Source organism: Stegostoma tigrinum, chromosome 7 (assembly GCF_030684315.1).
Source record: "Stegostoma tigrinum isolate sSteTig4 chromosome 7, sSteTig4.hap1, whole genome shotgun sequence".
NCBI classification, from domain to species: domain Eukaryota; kingdom Metazoa; phylum Chordata; class Chondrichthyes; order Orectolobiformes; family Stegostomatidae; genus Stegostoma; species Stegostoma tigrinum.
This window is the reverse complement of record NC_081360.1, coordinates 47041423-47058231: the sequence shown is the minus strand read 5'-3', so window position 1 is coordinate 47058231 and position 16809 is coordinate 47041423. Positions and strand designations below refer to the sequence as shown.

Here is a 16809-nt window from a genome sequence, read left to right as displayed (position 1 = left end):
TGAAACAAGTCATACTTCCAGTAAGCTTACATTGTTTGCGTGAATCAGTAGCACTTCAACGATCACAAATACTTCTTCACTGTCTCCGCCACATCATTGAGTGGCAATTCAAAGTAATATTCTAGGTTCAGCTCAGCCATTATACATCTTCACATTTATATATCTCAATGAGATCCTTGTTAACAATCCTTCTAGGCTGTAGTGTTAACATCTAGACTGCACTGGAAAAATCCACTGCCGTGTTGCAAACTTCTGCCACTAGATGCAGCTGCAGTGTCTACTTACAAAAATACCTAGAGTGGTATGTCCAATCCTGGCTGTAATATTATTGCAAGGAAATGCAGGCATTGGTGATGGTGCTCAAAACAGCAATCAAATTATATGTACAGTAAGGTATCTGAATTATGGTGCAGTGAAAAATGGAGAATGGTTAGATGGTTAAAGAAATGGGTGATTGAGCAGATTGGCTTGATGAAAGTAGCCGGATAGTTTTTTCAAACAGATACTTTGTTTTGACATAAATGCATTGATACAACATAGTAATTCAAAGGTATGAATTGTAAGCGACTTATAAGTGGACTGAGCTAGCAGTGAAGTTGTTACTATGTTGTGCTAATGACTCAAAATACTTGAAAAATAATGTCAAGTTCAGAAAACCTATTACTACCATGTAAAACCTTAGCAATTTGTGGTGAGAAAGATATATGCCATAAAATTCCATAATTTGTTGGATAGATTTTTGTCATTTCGCAAGTAGCCTTGCAAAAACCCTCTATCCACCACCTTGTGACTGTTAACAAATTGCTGTATTTATACCCTAAATACAAATAATACACACCATAGTCATTTAGCACTGATAATTCACTTTGCAAGGATTTTGTTAATCATGTGATGTGATCCTGATATTACATGCAGTCTTGGAGATTCAGAAAGGGAACAATTGAAACTACTGACTACTAGTCTTGCAGATAAAAGTTTCTAAGAGGTCTTTTAAACTGAACTTTTCTCCTTACTTTTTCTTCGTTTCTTTTTGACTCTCTTAATCCATTCTTTTTTCATTTTCTTTCTCTTCCCATATCTAATTTTACTCAAATTCACCCTCTGCCCTTTTCTCGTGTTAAATCTGATAGGTTAAAAAATGATAGACCACTGATTGGTCCAGATTTTCACAAGGTCTCTCACTGGTGTTGCTACGCCATTATCAATTCATATCTGCAACAAATTGCTGTGAAAAAATTTTGATCTGAACGGTGAAGTAATTCCCAGCACTTGCCAAGAGGTGAGCAGCTCCAGCAGTTTCTAGGTTGTCATTCAATTTCTACAGATTTACAAATGCATTTACATTATTTTGTACTACTTCCTGCACAGATGCTTACTTCAAAAGTTGAAGTTAACCCAGTAACTCCCTAGAGATTTTGTTGAGCACAACCTGTTACCGAGACATTTTATAGGATTCTATATACTTTCGATGCCTGAAGTATTTTTCAGGAGATAGTGAATTAGTCTCCGTGGTATGACAGAAAAGCCTCTTTACTATTTTTCTTTTTGGTCATTTTTTTTTTCATTCTTCTGCTATACACATTTTGATATAGTTCAATATTCTCTCCCCATCAGTGTGGGTAATTTTAAACTGCAAGCATGTGAGGTGGCAGTGATTTGGACAAGTGAAATTAATGTGCATATTGAATCAAGTGAGATTTTATTCAGATGTAACAATGATAACTTTTAATACAACTCTAAAATGATTCTTAAAATTTGCCTGTTTCCCTGGTCACATTCTCAAGCTCTGAAAACCTGTCCTGAAGTAAAATATGGAACCAAGTTTAAAACTATTTTTTAAAACAGTCACACTGATTCCCTCCTCTCCAAAAAAATGTTCTGTGTCAGTAAATGCTCAACCACATTCAGTCAGGAACTCCCCAAATTTGGTGAGTAATTTTCTTGTCAGTGTCCAAAGGTGTAACCTTGGGGAGGAAGTGGGCATTTTGGACCTAGGTTAAATTTCTGCCGTAAAGAAAAACCAATAATTTATATGTTCTATCCACTTATAAGACACTTGGGGTTGAAAATGAGCCACATGGATAAGGAGAGAACATTCAACTATACAGATTCCAATACAATCAAATGATTTATGGATTTCCCTCACACACTTCCATCTGTGTTCATATAACGCATTTTCAGGTTAACACTGGAATCCATATTCATATTGTCGTGAGGATTTTCAAATAAAACTGGTAAAGGGCTACTAGTTTAGCTCAGGGCCAAGTAAAACATAGGAAATAAAGTATGGAGAATGTTGTAATATGGAAGAGCATGGAGATGTGAGGGGATATGGAATGCGCACTGGGGATTCAGAATTGAGATGGATGAGGCATAATAGTGTCTAACACTCATTTACAACAAAAATGGTCAATACCCCAGTGAATTGAACAAGTCTTCTAACGTGGCATGTTCAGCATCTGCCCAGCTTGGACCTGCTTTGGGAGGCAAGAGCCCCGAAGCCAGCTGACCCCTGGTCACAACATCAAGTGGCTCATGTGGAACAGCAATAGTATCCATTATTCTGAGCCAGGAGACCTGAGTTCAAGTCCCACCAGTATGTAATAATGTCTTTTTACAGATTGATTAGAAAATATTGGACAACATTATGGGGTTGTGGCACAGCAGTAATGTCCCTACCTCTGAGCCAGTAACTCAGGATCAAGTCCCACCTGTTCGAGAGGTGCATAATACCATCTCTGTATAAGCTGACTAATGCCTTGAATTTTCAAAAACAAAACTGTATGGCCTTTGAGGTGAGGTATAAATCAGAGATCAGACACAATATGAAACAAAGATCAGCCCTATGTCTTGCTTTGTCAGACCAAGCGGCTGGCTACAGGGTTGAACCAGCAACTGGCTGGTAGTAGATCAGCCATACCCTTCTGGCTAGGATATCGACAGTTAGATCAGATGTTAAAACCTAACTTTTTAAAATATATGTGTTTTTAACTGCTCTACAAATATATAGTATTGCATAAAATTCAACCTTCAAAATTAAGCATTTACAAGAAATCCTTCAGCAGAAAAAAAGGATTATGCATTGAAGTTAAAAGGCAGAGAAAATATTACAGTCTGTTTTCTGAAAGAAAAGGTCTTGAATATAATCCTAAAAACTAAAAAGCATGGTCAAAGCCAACACAAGCCAGAAACATTTTTCCAGTTCTGATGAAGGTCCATTGACCTAAAATGTTAACCTTGTTTTCCTCCACCTGGGCGCTGCCTGGCGAGCTGACATTTCCTGCATCCTTGTTTGTTGTAAAGTAACGTCCAATATTTTTCATGTGAGTTAGTCATCTTGCAATTACTGGTCCAGCTTTCTTAATTTTGAGCCCTGAGGATACTGTGCTTTGCAGAAAATGAAAGCTTTGTTCGAGTTAGAATTCTTGCAGGAGGACTAATTCAATTTCTTCCAAATACTTCCAAACCCGCCATGCATCCTTTTACAGTTTAGAATGAAGACTGTCTAATATATAGGTACTCAATGGCTGTTATCATCTACTTTGATCAGCTGTAGGATGCTGTAAATCACGACAACCATGTTTCCCTCCTCACTGAGGATTCTGAATATTTACTTCTATTTAACGCTTCAGCCAGCGACGTGCTGAGAATTGGCAATTTCGTCTCAGTCCGACTAACAGCCTCAACAGTATGAGCACAACCCGCTTGTCACCAAAAGGCTGCTACTGCATCAATTGCCAAAACATCAAACTGGAGATCAGATTTTATATATTCTACTATCAACCAAACTAACCTAAATCACAACTTCCTCTGAACCTGGTTTCTGTCAGTATTTCTCCAGACAAGTCTTTCCTAAGACACATTTCCATGTGGTGAGCATGTGGTTTGTTCCATAGCTGCTAATGTCAGCAACTTTTTTTAACGTACATGATTTTATCCCTAAGGCTTTCTTTCATGTGGGTTTTTCTAATAAAATATTCTAATTTCCAAATGTTCTTTTGGAAATTAAGTTACTGCAAAGGACAGTGCCAATGTGATTTTTGAGAAGATTGTGTGATGCATTTTTAAAAATATATCCATTTCATTTAGCAACTTAGTTTAGAAACTGTTTGCAACATACTTTTGTTCAGTTTAATAAACCAGTTTTATTACTAGCTTTATGCAATCGGAAACAGATTTCAGAATCTCTTTAGTTTCTCTCTAATTAAACCTCCACTTTCTTCAAGAAATTTCAGCCTGCAACTTGAAATAATTAATCATGTAGACTTGGTACCTTTTCATCACTGGTGGTTGACTCTGGGTGAGGGAGCGGACTATTCTGATGAGTTGTTTCCACAATTGGCATATCTTCCACTTTAGTCCTAACAGCTGGTAACACAAGTGGTGACATGTCCAAGGGCATCTATGCAATAAAATCAAATCAATAGACTTCAGTGAAAACTAAAATCAATACTAATTTTGAGCAATTTTAATTAGTTACACAGATCTCACATTCAGGAACAATTTATATATGTGTTAGTATGTATGTATGTGTGCTAGGAAATTGTATGGTTTGAATTTTTGTCCTTTGGCATGAAGTTATTAGCATAATGTAATGACCAACAATAAAGATGTGCCCAGTTAATCAGAGCACAATATAAAAATCATGAACAATGTCTTGAAAAAAAAACCCAGGTAAACTATGAAGAAATCGGCTTTTATAAATTAGTACTGACATCCAAAGCTTTAGGCTTAGAAATTTGCAGCCTTATGCTCTACTTACAGGTTAAAAAATACATGCCCATAAAGATCTAAAATGGCAGGCAACAAAAGCATGTTGTTCTGCTCCAGACATACCCCTCCTGCCACATTGCTGCTTAGTAGAGGTTCCAAAAGAGCTGGCATCAGGCCCTTTACCAAACTAGATTGTGAACGATCACGTCACATGTTATGCATGCTATAATCTACTCAGACACAGCAACTGAGCAATAACTCACAGTTCTTAAAAAGATTATTGGAGGTTTCTCCCAAAATGTACTTTGTTTTTTGCTCATCATTTTGTATATCCTACAGTAAGTGTTCTCTTCATATCTTTACATTAAGACTATGGGCAGCTACCAGCCGTCAGTCATCCTCAACCAATTTCTTCCTACATGTTCAGGTTTTTCAGTTAGCATTTGATGTAATCAATCTTGTTGAACCTTTACAACTGAAAAGTTGCATGCAGGACTACTGTAAACTGTTCTGTCACTGGTCTCAAGAGGTGTGTGAAGTGCATACTCTACCTAGATTCAGCTTCAATTCCAAGACTTCAAAAATGCATTGTTCCTCTTGGACAAGATTAGAAAATAAATTTAAATACAGTAAACTTTTTTTTAAAAACCTAGCACCTACTGAACCAGGAGTGTGCAAATTGGTCAGATATTCTGGAATACGAAGATGTTCGCATAATTAATGTAAAAACATACACCAAGAAACAGAAATGTAATACCAGGGGGGGAATACATATCACTGTAATACTTTATTTACTGCATAAACCACATAAGTAATAATGAAACTTTGCTTTAAATAAAACCTACTGGCAGAGAGCCTTCTCATTCGCACCCTCAACTGACTACTCAGACATCGCACTAGACAGCAGTATTTGTGGAAAGATTCACTCTAAATTGAATCAACCGTTGATATTTCATGTAGCTATTTGACTGAACAATCATATTTACATCAAGGTGTAAATTTTAAAAATGCTATAATAATTGGACAGAATAATGCAGCAAACTTTGCAGTATGTCATTTATGCTGGCTTATCAAGAATGCGATTTCATAAAGTGCTGGTTAAAACAAAGTTTGTGTTATTTGGCTAAATGAGTGATGAAAACATGAACAGAAGTAGAAAATATTTTGTTTTTAACTGCACAATTAAGGGCAATATTAGTGAATCTAAAAGCAAAGATGGAAGTCCTTTCTCAGTTACATTCCATGTTTTGATTAAGCGTGTAGCTGTGATACGAACAAAATGGTTATCGTTACTAAAGACACTGACGAATTGCACAGAATCATTACAATATTTCCAATCATCACATTTGCCGCATTATTTTATTGGCCCTTTCCCGAGGAAGTTTCGTCCATTCACTACAAAAATTCTCAAGTTCACATTTCTTCTGGCATCTTCAAAAATGGCAAACGCATTGTATGGAACTTAAAGGACACATAATAACTATGTTCAGGTTTAAACCAGGATTGCTGTTCTGACATTACATAAAATACCATGAAGAGGTCACAAAACATCTGTTCTCCAAAGTACATTATTCAAGAAGCAATTACATTAAAGATCTGTGTAAATATTGTAACAAAACATTTTCTGAAAATTTAGTTCAATCATACTAATTGTTGCCATGAAACCATGTTTCAACATTAAGTATGGCTAGATCTTTTCACCTTTTTGATGTCATCTTCTGATGCCTTCTTAAATTCATTTTCAAACGGACTTGCCAATTCATTAAATAGCCCTACTTCTTCACAATTCTTAAGGAAACGAGTTGGAGTCGGAGTTTGGTCTGAATGGATTCAAATCAGTAAAACAAATTAAGGCACTTTTAGATTAAGTTCAGGAAACTCTATTAACTTTCAAAGAAACACCCAGTGAATTTATACTTAAATCTGTTTGTTTGTATAACACAGACATGAAGAACAGATCAAAAAAGGAGAATGAAAAAGCGGGGCCTCAAATGTCATTATCCTGAGACTAGAGTATGAGGCATCTGAAAGCAGACAGATCAGGTGAATTATATTGTTAAAAGATTGGAAAAAAGGGATAGTAGAGAATATAAACAAAGTCAATTATTTTACAGACACATCAATTGAAAAGAAAGGAAGTGTTGTGAAAAGAACCATAACAGGACATCACAAGTAATGATTATAACAGATAGGACAGATGTAGAAATATTAAATAATTATTACGTTTCAATAAGGAATATCGAATGGTAGATTTGACATTAAAGGAGGAGATAAGTGCCTACAAAATAAAAAGGTGGGTATATGGAATAAACTAAAACTCCTGGTCTGGAATGGGCTACATTCATGTATTTTAAAGAATCTGAAGAGATAGCAGAGGCATAACTACTCACACTTAACACTTCGTTATAAAAGATGTTGTGCCAGATAACTAAAGTGATTTCTTTATTCAAGGAGGACAGAACATGTCCAGGGAATTATAGACCAGTGAACATAACGTCAGTTGTAGGAAATACACTGGAATCTTAATTAAAGAGAGCATATAGCACGGGTAAAGTTCAGTGGAGAAGACTGGGGTCTTGTCTACTGACCAGAGATCTGGTGAAACCCCTTGTTGCCTCCTTTGGCAAGGTTTGCCAAGCCATGTGGCAACTAGACAGTTGCCGGACTTTATCTCAGAAAAAGGCCTGAGGTTCTGTCTACCAAAAAGAGAAGAATTTGCCAATCAGAGGTGTTTTCTTCAGCCGAACATCCAGGGAGGTGGTGGTTATTACTGGAATTACAACCACCCAAGGCTCCATGCCTCAGAGTAACTCAGGCTAAACGTATTTTGTGGCATTCAGGCTGGCAACAGGGGCAATGAATTGGCTCTCGATAGCCCCTTTCTTCAAGATGTCAGGTCTATCCATCAGGCATTGTGAACCTCGAAGGTACAGCCTTCACCAAGGAGATGGCAAGCAGGTTTGCTTCCGCTCCCCGTGTTGTGACAGGCTTAGCCAGAAATGGGTTGATAAGAAGCCTCATCCCGTTGGCTTAGTAAGTGGTCATTCAAGGCCCTCAATTGTGGTGAGGTAGGAAGTCCTTCCTGGCTCGGACCAAGTTGAGAAGTAGAAGAGCAGGACACTACTAAACATGGTCACTAGAGAGAACAGAAGAATCTGTCCCAGGAAATGAGAAATATAACAATGGATAGTCAACGTGGATTTCAAAAAAAAATCTCTCCATTAACTCAATTTTCTGAGGAGATAACAAAGAGGCAGTGAACAAAAGAAAGGCAGTAAATGTATTTCATCTGGATTTTTAAATGGCATTTATTAATATGTGCCACGATAGACAAATAAGTCAATGGAATATGAAAGCCAAAAGAACTGCGGATGCTGTAAATCAGAAACAAAAACAAAGTTGCTGGAAACGCTCAGCAAGTCTGGCAGCATTGGTGAAGGAGAAAACAGAGTTAATATGTTTCAGATTCAGTGACCCATCCTCAGAACTGATGGGAGCTGGGAAAATGTCATTTTATGTGCAGGAAACAAGGTGGGTGGGATTGGGAGTAAATGATAGCATAGAGCCCAAAGAGAGAGAAAGACAGCTGGACAGACAAAGGAGTTGCTAACAATCAGGTTGGGAGGGTGAATAGTTATTAATAGGGGCTGTTAGTGACTAACGACAGGGGTGTGTAATAGCAGGCTATGAGGTAACAAGGCCTGGTGTGTGGGGTGGGGGTGCTGGGACATTTAACTTTATTGGACTTTTTTATGGCCTAAACTCCCCCATGTCCCAGACCCCCACCCAACATACTAGGCCTTGTTACCACATAGTGACTAATGACAGGGGGTGTTTAACGGCAGGCTTATCACACGTGACGTGTAACCTTGCTAACTACCTCCAGTGTTTTCTGTTTTTATTATAGCAACACCCGATATAATTGTTATGATCCACAAACTCAATCCATTTTAGTGACTATAATGCTGGTGTAGAAAAGAAATGCATAATGAAACCACGTCCAGCACACTACCAGTAAAACAGGAACAAGCAGAAATTTTTGGAGAAACTTAGCAGGTCTGGCAGCATCAGTGGACAGAAAGCAGAGTTAACATTTCGGGTCCAGTGACACTTCTTCAGAAGGGTCTCTCCGTAGATACTGCCAGACTTGATAGGTTTCTCTAGCAACTTTTGTTTATGTTCCAGATTTCCAGCATCCGCAGTTCTTTGCTTCCGACCAGTAAAGCAGGCATTTCTATACCCATTTAAGCAAATAAAACTTCTTGCACAAAGTACCACGCTATTACAATATTTTAAATAAGTTAGGCTCTCATTTCAAACCACAGCCATTTTAAAATTTAGGTTACAAGACATGCCAATGAAAAGAAACACACTTACCAGCCACTATGACACTGTCATTACGAGCTGGACCAAACTTTAATGTCATCTCATGTTTGTGTTTGTGAACAGCCAAGTGGTCCTCATTCGTGAAGCGCTGCAACAACAGTTAAATTTATTAGGATTGTAATCCACAAATATTAATATTAATGGACTCTGGTAATAATTTTAGAGGTTCAACAATACATTACAGATTTCTCTTCCATTTTATCCTTCAAAATTGCACAAAAGAAAAATCAATAATTTTGATGGAAGAAAATAATGTTCAAATTTTCAAAACTGGGCAAGTATGGCATTCCTGTTTTCTACATCAGTCATGCTGTGACATCAGAGCAGGTTTACCAATTTAGAAATGTTACATTGATACAGTACTTTGCTGGCCCAGCAGACATCTCAAAATTATTTTGTAACCAATTAAATACCTTTTGTGGTATATACATTATTTGTATGTAGAAGAATTTGGCAGCCAGTTTGCGTACAGCAAAATTCCACAAAACACATGACTGTGACTAGATAATCCATTTTTGTGATAATGACTGCACGATAAATATTTAGGTTCAGGAGCCAGTAATTCAGCCTGTTAAGCCAGCCGCATCATCCAAAACAATCTGAGGTGAACAGTATAATGTTTTTACCCATCCAATCCAGATAACCCTATATGCTACTGGTAATCAGAAATTCTATCAATCTCAAACATGATCAAAGGCTGAACTTCACAACCCACTATGGCAGACAATTACCAAAGGTTGGATCTAAGTGGTATCCCTATTACTTTTAAAGCTGTGGCCCTGGTTCCAAACTCCCCAAAAGGGAAACACCTTACCTGCATCAACCCTGTCAATCTCTTTAGTTACTTTGTCAGTTTGTGTGACATCACCTCTGGTTCTTCAAAACTCCAGAGAACAGAGGCCCAGTTACCCAATCTCTCCTGATAGGGCAATCCCACCATCTGGAAACAAGTCTGGTGAACCTTCGCTGCACTCCCTTTATGGCAATATCTTTCTTAAGATAAGGAGACCAAAACTACACTCAGTGCTCCTGGAGTAATATAACCAAGCTCCTTTACAATTGAAGTAAGACTTCACAACCCTGATACTCAAAACCTCTTGCAATAAAGGCTAATATTCCCATTAGCTTCTTTAATGACTTGTTGCACATTTATGTTCGATTTATGTTATGTTTATGTTAGTGACTTACTGAAGACGACAGCTAGGTCCTTTTGCACATCTATACTTTTCAACTGCAATAATAAAAGAACTCTGCACATCTGTTCTTCCTACCAAAGTAAATACCACATCTTATTTTTCCAACTTAAATTCCATCTGCCATTTTCTTGCCCATTCACTATGCTGTCTAAATCCTCCATTAAAAGGAGTGCCATGGCACTTGTACATCTGCCTGAGAAGCAAACCAGGCCTTCACTTGACATCTCAACTAAAAAAAAAGGCAGTTCTCACATTCTCCCCGTGTCTGCATGGGTTTCCTCCAGGTGCTCCAGTTTCCTCCCACAGTCCAAAGATGTGCAGATTAGGTCGATTGGCCATGTTTAATTGCCCATAGTGTTCAGGTATGTGTAGCTTAGGTGGGTTATAGGGGGATGGGGGGGGATGGGGGGGGGGGGGGGGGGGATGGGTCTGGGTGGGATGCACTGAGGTTTGGCGTGGACTTGTTGGGACAAAGGGCCCGTTTCCACACTGTAGGGATTCTATTCTATTAGTGCAGCACTCACTCACTGGAGTGTCAGCAAATGTTGTTGTTGTGTACAATTTCTGGAACGGGACTTATATTTAAGACTTGCAACTTTGACACAGAAGCAAAAATATTATCAACTGAGCCATGGCTGACATAACTAAAACAGCAATTAATTCAAATTATGGGTAGTTTGTGGAATGAAATTTGGTTCATTAAAAACTGGATGTCTCAAATAAACCTTCCCCAATACATACAGAAACATTAGACAGCAGAGATTTTCTTCACATCCTGCATTCAACTCATATTCAAAACTAGTCTCACACTTACAAAAGGAATGCTAAAGCTCATTAATTCCCATTTCTAATTTACTAAGTAAACTCTTGTGGTTATAACACAAGGGTATATGTCATAAGGCTCATTTCTAGAAGATGAAAATGTTGCAGGTTTAAGACATACAGTGGGTCAGATTCGTACTGTAAGTGCAAGTGGGTAAAATGAATCAGTGAGAACCCCAAGGCTGGGAATGAGCAGCGGTAACAGACAGGCAAACAAACGTACACACCCCTCTTGCTTCATCAAAAACCTATCCACATACTAGGCTCGAAAACAAGCAGCTCCAAGACTCCAATGCAACCTGCCTCTGACCCACACTTCTATATAAATTCTGCTGAGGGCAGCTCAGAGTGTGCCAGAGGCAAAAACAAGGTCAGTTTTATAGTTAAACCAAATTTCTTAGCTCAGCCCTGTTCCCTCCCTTTTCTTTGGTAGCTGGGACTTGAAGCCAAGACCATCTCCCTCTAGCTCAGCTTCTCAAGCGAAAAGAAAGAGATTCTGTTAGTTAGTACTGGCATTTAGCGCTTTATTAATAAGACTATTGATAAATTACTGTGACATTGTTTTTTTCTACTTAGAAACTTTATTTCCTTGATACCACAGCTTTAAAAATCACCATGTTCAATGTCATGTCAAATCTCATCTTTCTGAAATTCACTCATCAGCTCTCATGTGAGAAGAAAATTGAAATGTGGCCCTTTCTGCAAAGGTGTCAAACATCACTGAGGTTACATGGGTATTGTAATCTTTCAGGTTTTCAAACATATTAAAATGAGGTTCTAAACAAAGAAAAACTTGGCTACTTTTGCCCTGTTGTGTTCTATTTAACACGGTTCCTGTTGCAAGAGAAAATCACAGTAACAAACCGCTTCAACACCATACACATTCACCCAGACATTAATTGTATGATGAAGCAAGAGCTGAAAGAAATCTTGTGGTCTTACCTGGCCGCATCCAGGAGCGGTGCAAACAAAGGGTTTATCATCACTCATGTTCAGCAGCTCCTTAGTTCACCTACATCAACATTTAAGTACTTAATTAAAGGAAAACATCTCAAATTAATTACTATAAAATTATGGCCGTATTCATGTTGATGACTCAATAAGAAAGCAAATCAAAACTGCAGAACACTACAGCTTGCAAAGAGAGGAGTTCTTCATTCCATCAATCTATGCTAGATTTGAAACTAGCCATCCAAGAGTGAGAATACAACATTTTTAATTCAATGTTGTTTAAATCCAAAACCCAAAGATATTTAAAGTCATAAATATTTATTTTAACCTAACCTATCGTTCCACAAACAGCGATCTATGGAGACAAAAAAGTGTCCATTATTCATGAGAACCTGTTTTCCTGGCTGATTCAAGTATATGTGGTTACTCAAGCTCATACATTTATTTAAGTACGCAAGGTTGCATTGCCAAAATAGATATGAAAAAGACAGAAAAAAAAAAATAGGAGAGTGGAATATACTACTTACCAGGAGTGAGGTGGCAGGAAGTGTAGACAAAGTAGCGGTGGAAGTCTCAGATTTATGGTGGATATGTTTATCAATTTTATATTTGTCAAAAGTCTATCCTCAGAAATGGAGGCATTGAAGTTGGAGATAGTAAGGGAAAAGTAGGAGAAAACTGATGGGAGGACAGAAGGATGAAATTTCAGAGAGAAAATTAGTCAAGACAGAATTTAAAACAAAAAAATCAGTTCCAAGGAGCAGGATAAGACTGCAAATATGAGTTGAGTCAGTCATCTTGGGAAGGAGATAGCAGCACACCTAAGTTTGACAGAGGTGCCGTTCAACCTCAGCTAGTAGATTTATTAACAAACAACAAAAGCACCATGTCTGGTACTGGGTATGATGATAATGTCAGGGATGAACCTCAAAGAACAGTTTTTGTTGCATGTTCAGAGTAAGCATGAGTGAAGGGAGCAGGAAAATTGAGCTGGTGGATGGCATGTCAGGATTCTTAAAAGATTTAGGAAATTGGTCAGAGGGAGGAGTTCAGATGGAGTAAAAAGCTGGGAAAACAGACTGGTGTGCAGTAGAGAAAACCTTGCCAAAAAAAAATGGACATAAGGAGAAACAATGGAAGAGAAATTCAACGTCACATTCAGCCCAAAATCTATTAAGGTGAATGTGCAAGGAGATCAAGTTGAGGTTTTTGTTGAGAATTGATTTTTTGGGAGTCAGAAAAGGGAAGTGCAAAGGCGGCACTGAAACACAAGGGGTGAGACGAGAAGAAATAAGGTCAACGAAAACTGGAGAAGAAGAATCTGGAAGCTCTTGCCACACACAACTTGAAGTCTGTGATCCTCAACATTCCAAAAAGGAAGATAAAATGGAACGGAACTGTGGACCAAGACTTGGTTATTCACTTGAAGTAAATACCCTTAGGCAATATCCAAGCATAAGCTTTCTAGTTAAGAGTTTTACTTCGACTAACCACATACTGTATATCTAACAAAATCAGCAATTCTAGGCTGACTCTTTATATAAATTTTAATACAAATAATAATTCTTTCACAATACTGTGTTACTTTTAAGTCCTAGTTATATAGCATTCTATTAACAGAATTAGATATCAAGGGACTACTCTGAGATAGGTTAAGATCTTGCTGCTGAACAGAGGAACTAAGAGGAAAATATTGCACACTTGAACATTGTTAAAACAAAACATTTTGTTGACTTGTTTTGTCTTGCACTCATCAGGAAAAAGCACAAGAAATACCAAAGTGAAGTGAAAACAACACATTTTATGAAAGAAAAGTCCTGTTTGGTACGCAAATGGATTCCGATGGAAAATTCACCAATTAATAATGACATACAGTTAACTCTAATTGGCCAAGGCATTGTCAAGAAATAAACCAGACAATGACAGCCACGCATTTTGCTCACTTGCAACAGATACAGCATATGCATATGTTCTTTTTGACAGTGAAGAACAGAGCCCTATATATGTGGTTTTTAGCATGCCACACAAGTACAAATAACAACACTTAATTGATTGTCAGCAGAATTCTTTATACACAAGATTATTTTGCAAATGTTGTACAATTGCAGAATCACATCTAGCATTGGATATTGTGCTGTGACAACTGAGTTGGTTGGGTACAGTCATTACTTTGTGTGTCACACACAGTTGAAGGGCTTTGCTTTTTGTAATGTACAGCCAGCCTTTTGGACATTGTACTTATTGCCCTAAACAGTGCAAGACAAACAGCTTCAACAAAAATGGCTCTTTTAGCAATGCTAAAAGTTCTGCACTCCTAAACTAGTTATAATCTATACCATAGGTCCAATAGCAAAGGATGTTGAAGGTAATACTTTCAATTTCAGAGATCTGTTTTATCACTTGTAATTGGCCACAATGCATCATTTACAAATTAAGTGTTCAAAGAGATAACAGAGGAACTAACAGTAAAACAAATGGACATCATTTCCTGGTTCTGAATTAAACAAACAATCAAGTCAACCATAGCAGTCGACGTAGACCACAAGCATTTCTGTTACCATCAACCATATGCATAAAAATTTAAAAGAAAACCCAGGAGAGGTGGAGAGATGCAAAGACAGTGTTTCAGATCTTTGGGTTTAAGCAACTGAAAACACAGCCACCAGTAAGTGGAGTGATGAAAATCCAGGATGTTCAGGGGAAGAATTTATTGAGCATAGAAATCTAAGAGGATAGCGAAGCTGGATATGAATAGAGACACAGGGAGAGGTGCGGCTACACAGTAATTTGATTAAAAGGATGAGGACTTTAAAATTCTCACGTAAAGGGTGATTATGCATTAAAATGTCTCCATCAACACAGGAGGAAACTAAGCACTCCAAAGGGCAATGGTGAGGAATGAACACCACAGCATGGAGACATGCAATGAGGTATAAACACAAACAGAAACCCGTTGAGAAGGGGATGCCAATTTTAAGACAGCTTCACAGTATGTCGCCAACAAAAGGACAGTTGCTGTTTAAGATGAAATGATAAAGAAGCTACTCTGTTCAGAAACTGTTAGCACTACTGACCAAGCAGGACGCCAGGGCAAGTTCAGTTGATGAGAAAAAGGAAATAGAACATACAAGGTTTTTGCAGATTCAAGGAGCATAGTTGGCAAAGTGTGCCTTGTTGTTGGCAATCAAATCCAGAAAAACTCAGTTTGATTGGCACGACTGTCGAAGGGCACTACAAGTTTCATTACAACTTGGCAGGAAGAGGCGAACCAGAGATAGACAGTTGCGAGTGATGTTTCTGTGATACTATATGTCAGCCAGAGATGTGGTCATGTGACAGTGTTTCAGGACACATACTTCAGTTGTGTTAGTTAATGAATGCAAACACACCCATTTCTTTAGTATGATGTGTCAGCTGTTAATTAGTATTTGATCTTGTTGATTTTAGACTGTTTGTTCCAGTAAAATCTTAAAAACCAAAATCTTGCCTTTTGGTTTATTTCCATCGTTCACTTGAGAAATCCATTTCACTTTACAACAGATTGGCCTCTATGGCAATCGCAACAAAAATCAAGATGTTACATGACCAGAAGGCAAAACAGAGCTACAAGCAGAGGGGGGATAGGGAAGATTTCCATTTCGTGCCAGTACATAATGGTATTTATTCTACAAATTTAGGTGTTAGGGCCTTGGCATATAACAATAATATGCCTAATAGCTGTTTAAGGCAAGTTTCTCAGGACTGATTTTCTGAGACAATGGCCACGAGCAATGGCCATACTCAAAGAAACTAAGACTCTGAATTTTCTGTTGGCCCCAAACTAGGAATTAATTGATTTATTTGAATCTGGAGTTATGAGTGAAGGAAATCTGCCACGTTCCTGGTCTACCCTGCACGAGACTCCAACTCTTGACAATGTGCTTAACTCTTAACTGCCCTCTACAATGACTGTGCAGCTGCATCAAACCACTAGAAAATCTAAAGAATGGAATAAAAATGGACAGACCATTGTAAGCGCCAGCCTAAGCATGTCCTGGATATTACCACAAGGTATATCTTATTCCACTGGCATGATAGACCACCCAATAGTGGTAACACAGTGCTACACAGCCAGGAATGATTATCGTTGGTGTCAACATTTTCACCTGGTCAGCCACTGGCAAAGGAAATCTCTTGTTTAGCACCTTCTCCCGCCCAGTGGATGGATCAGTTCTCCTCCATTTTGAACACCACTTGGAGAAAGCACTAAGGGTGGCAAGCACACAGACTGTACTCTGGATAGCGGACTTAAATGTCCATTAGCAATTGTGGCTCAGTAGCAGCACTACTGACTGAGCTGGTTGAGTATTATCGGACATAGTTGCTAACCTGGGTCTGTGGAAGTGTCAAGGGGACCAAAAAAAAAGGAAAAAAAAATCTATTTGACCTGATCCTCAAATTTACAGCAATATGCCTAATAGCTACTGGTTGCAGATACGTCCAACAATAAAAGCATCGTAGAAGTGAACACAATTCTTATGGAATCACGTCCCATCTTCGTGGAGAGAATACCCACCCCCCACTATGCTGTGTGACACTGCCAACGCATTTAACGAGGGAGAAGTCAAAAATATCTCGCAAAATATTGCACCCATGAGGTGTTGGGGCCATCAGCAGAATTATATTCAATCCGTAATGTTATGACCCGGTGTGTATTCCACTATAACATCACCATCAAGCTATAAGATCAACCCTGGTTTAA

At 38.2% G+C, this 16809-nt stretch overlaps 1 protein-coding gene across 6 annotated transcripts in view; it reads right to left on the bottom strand.

Annotated features, from left to right (window-relative positions):
* The window catches only part of atf2 (activating transcription factor 2), a 125618-nt gene that overhangs the window by 80152 nt on the left and 28657 nt on the right, over positions 1-16809 (bottom strand). For all 6 annotated transcript variants that reach the window (XM_048534283.2, XM_059647203.1, XM_059647202.1 and 3 more), the window contains 4 exons: positions 12060-12129; positions 9091-9187; positions 6415-6533; positions 4274-4402 (listed from right to left, as the gene is read on the bottom strand). In XM_048534283.2, coding sequence (XP_048390240.1) covers positions 4274-4402; positions 6415-6533; positions 9091-9187; positions 12060-12107 — 393 coding nt within the window. In that variant the 5' untranslated portion in view covers positions 12108-12129. The remainder of the gene's footprint in view (positions 1-4273; positions 4403-6414; positions 6534-9090; positions 9188-12059; positions 12130-16809) is intronic.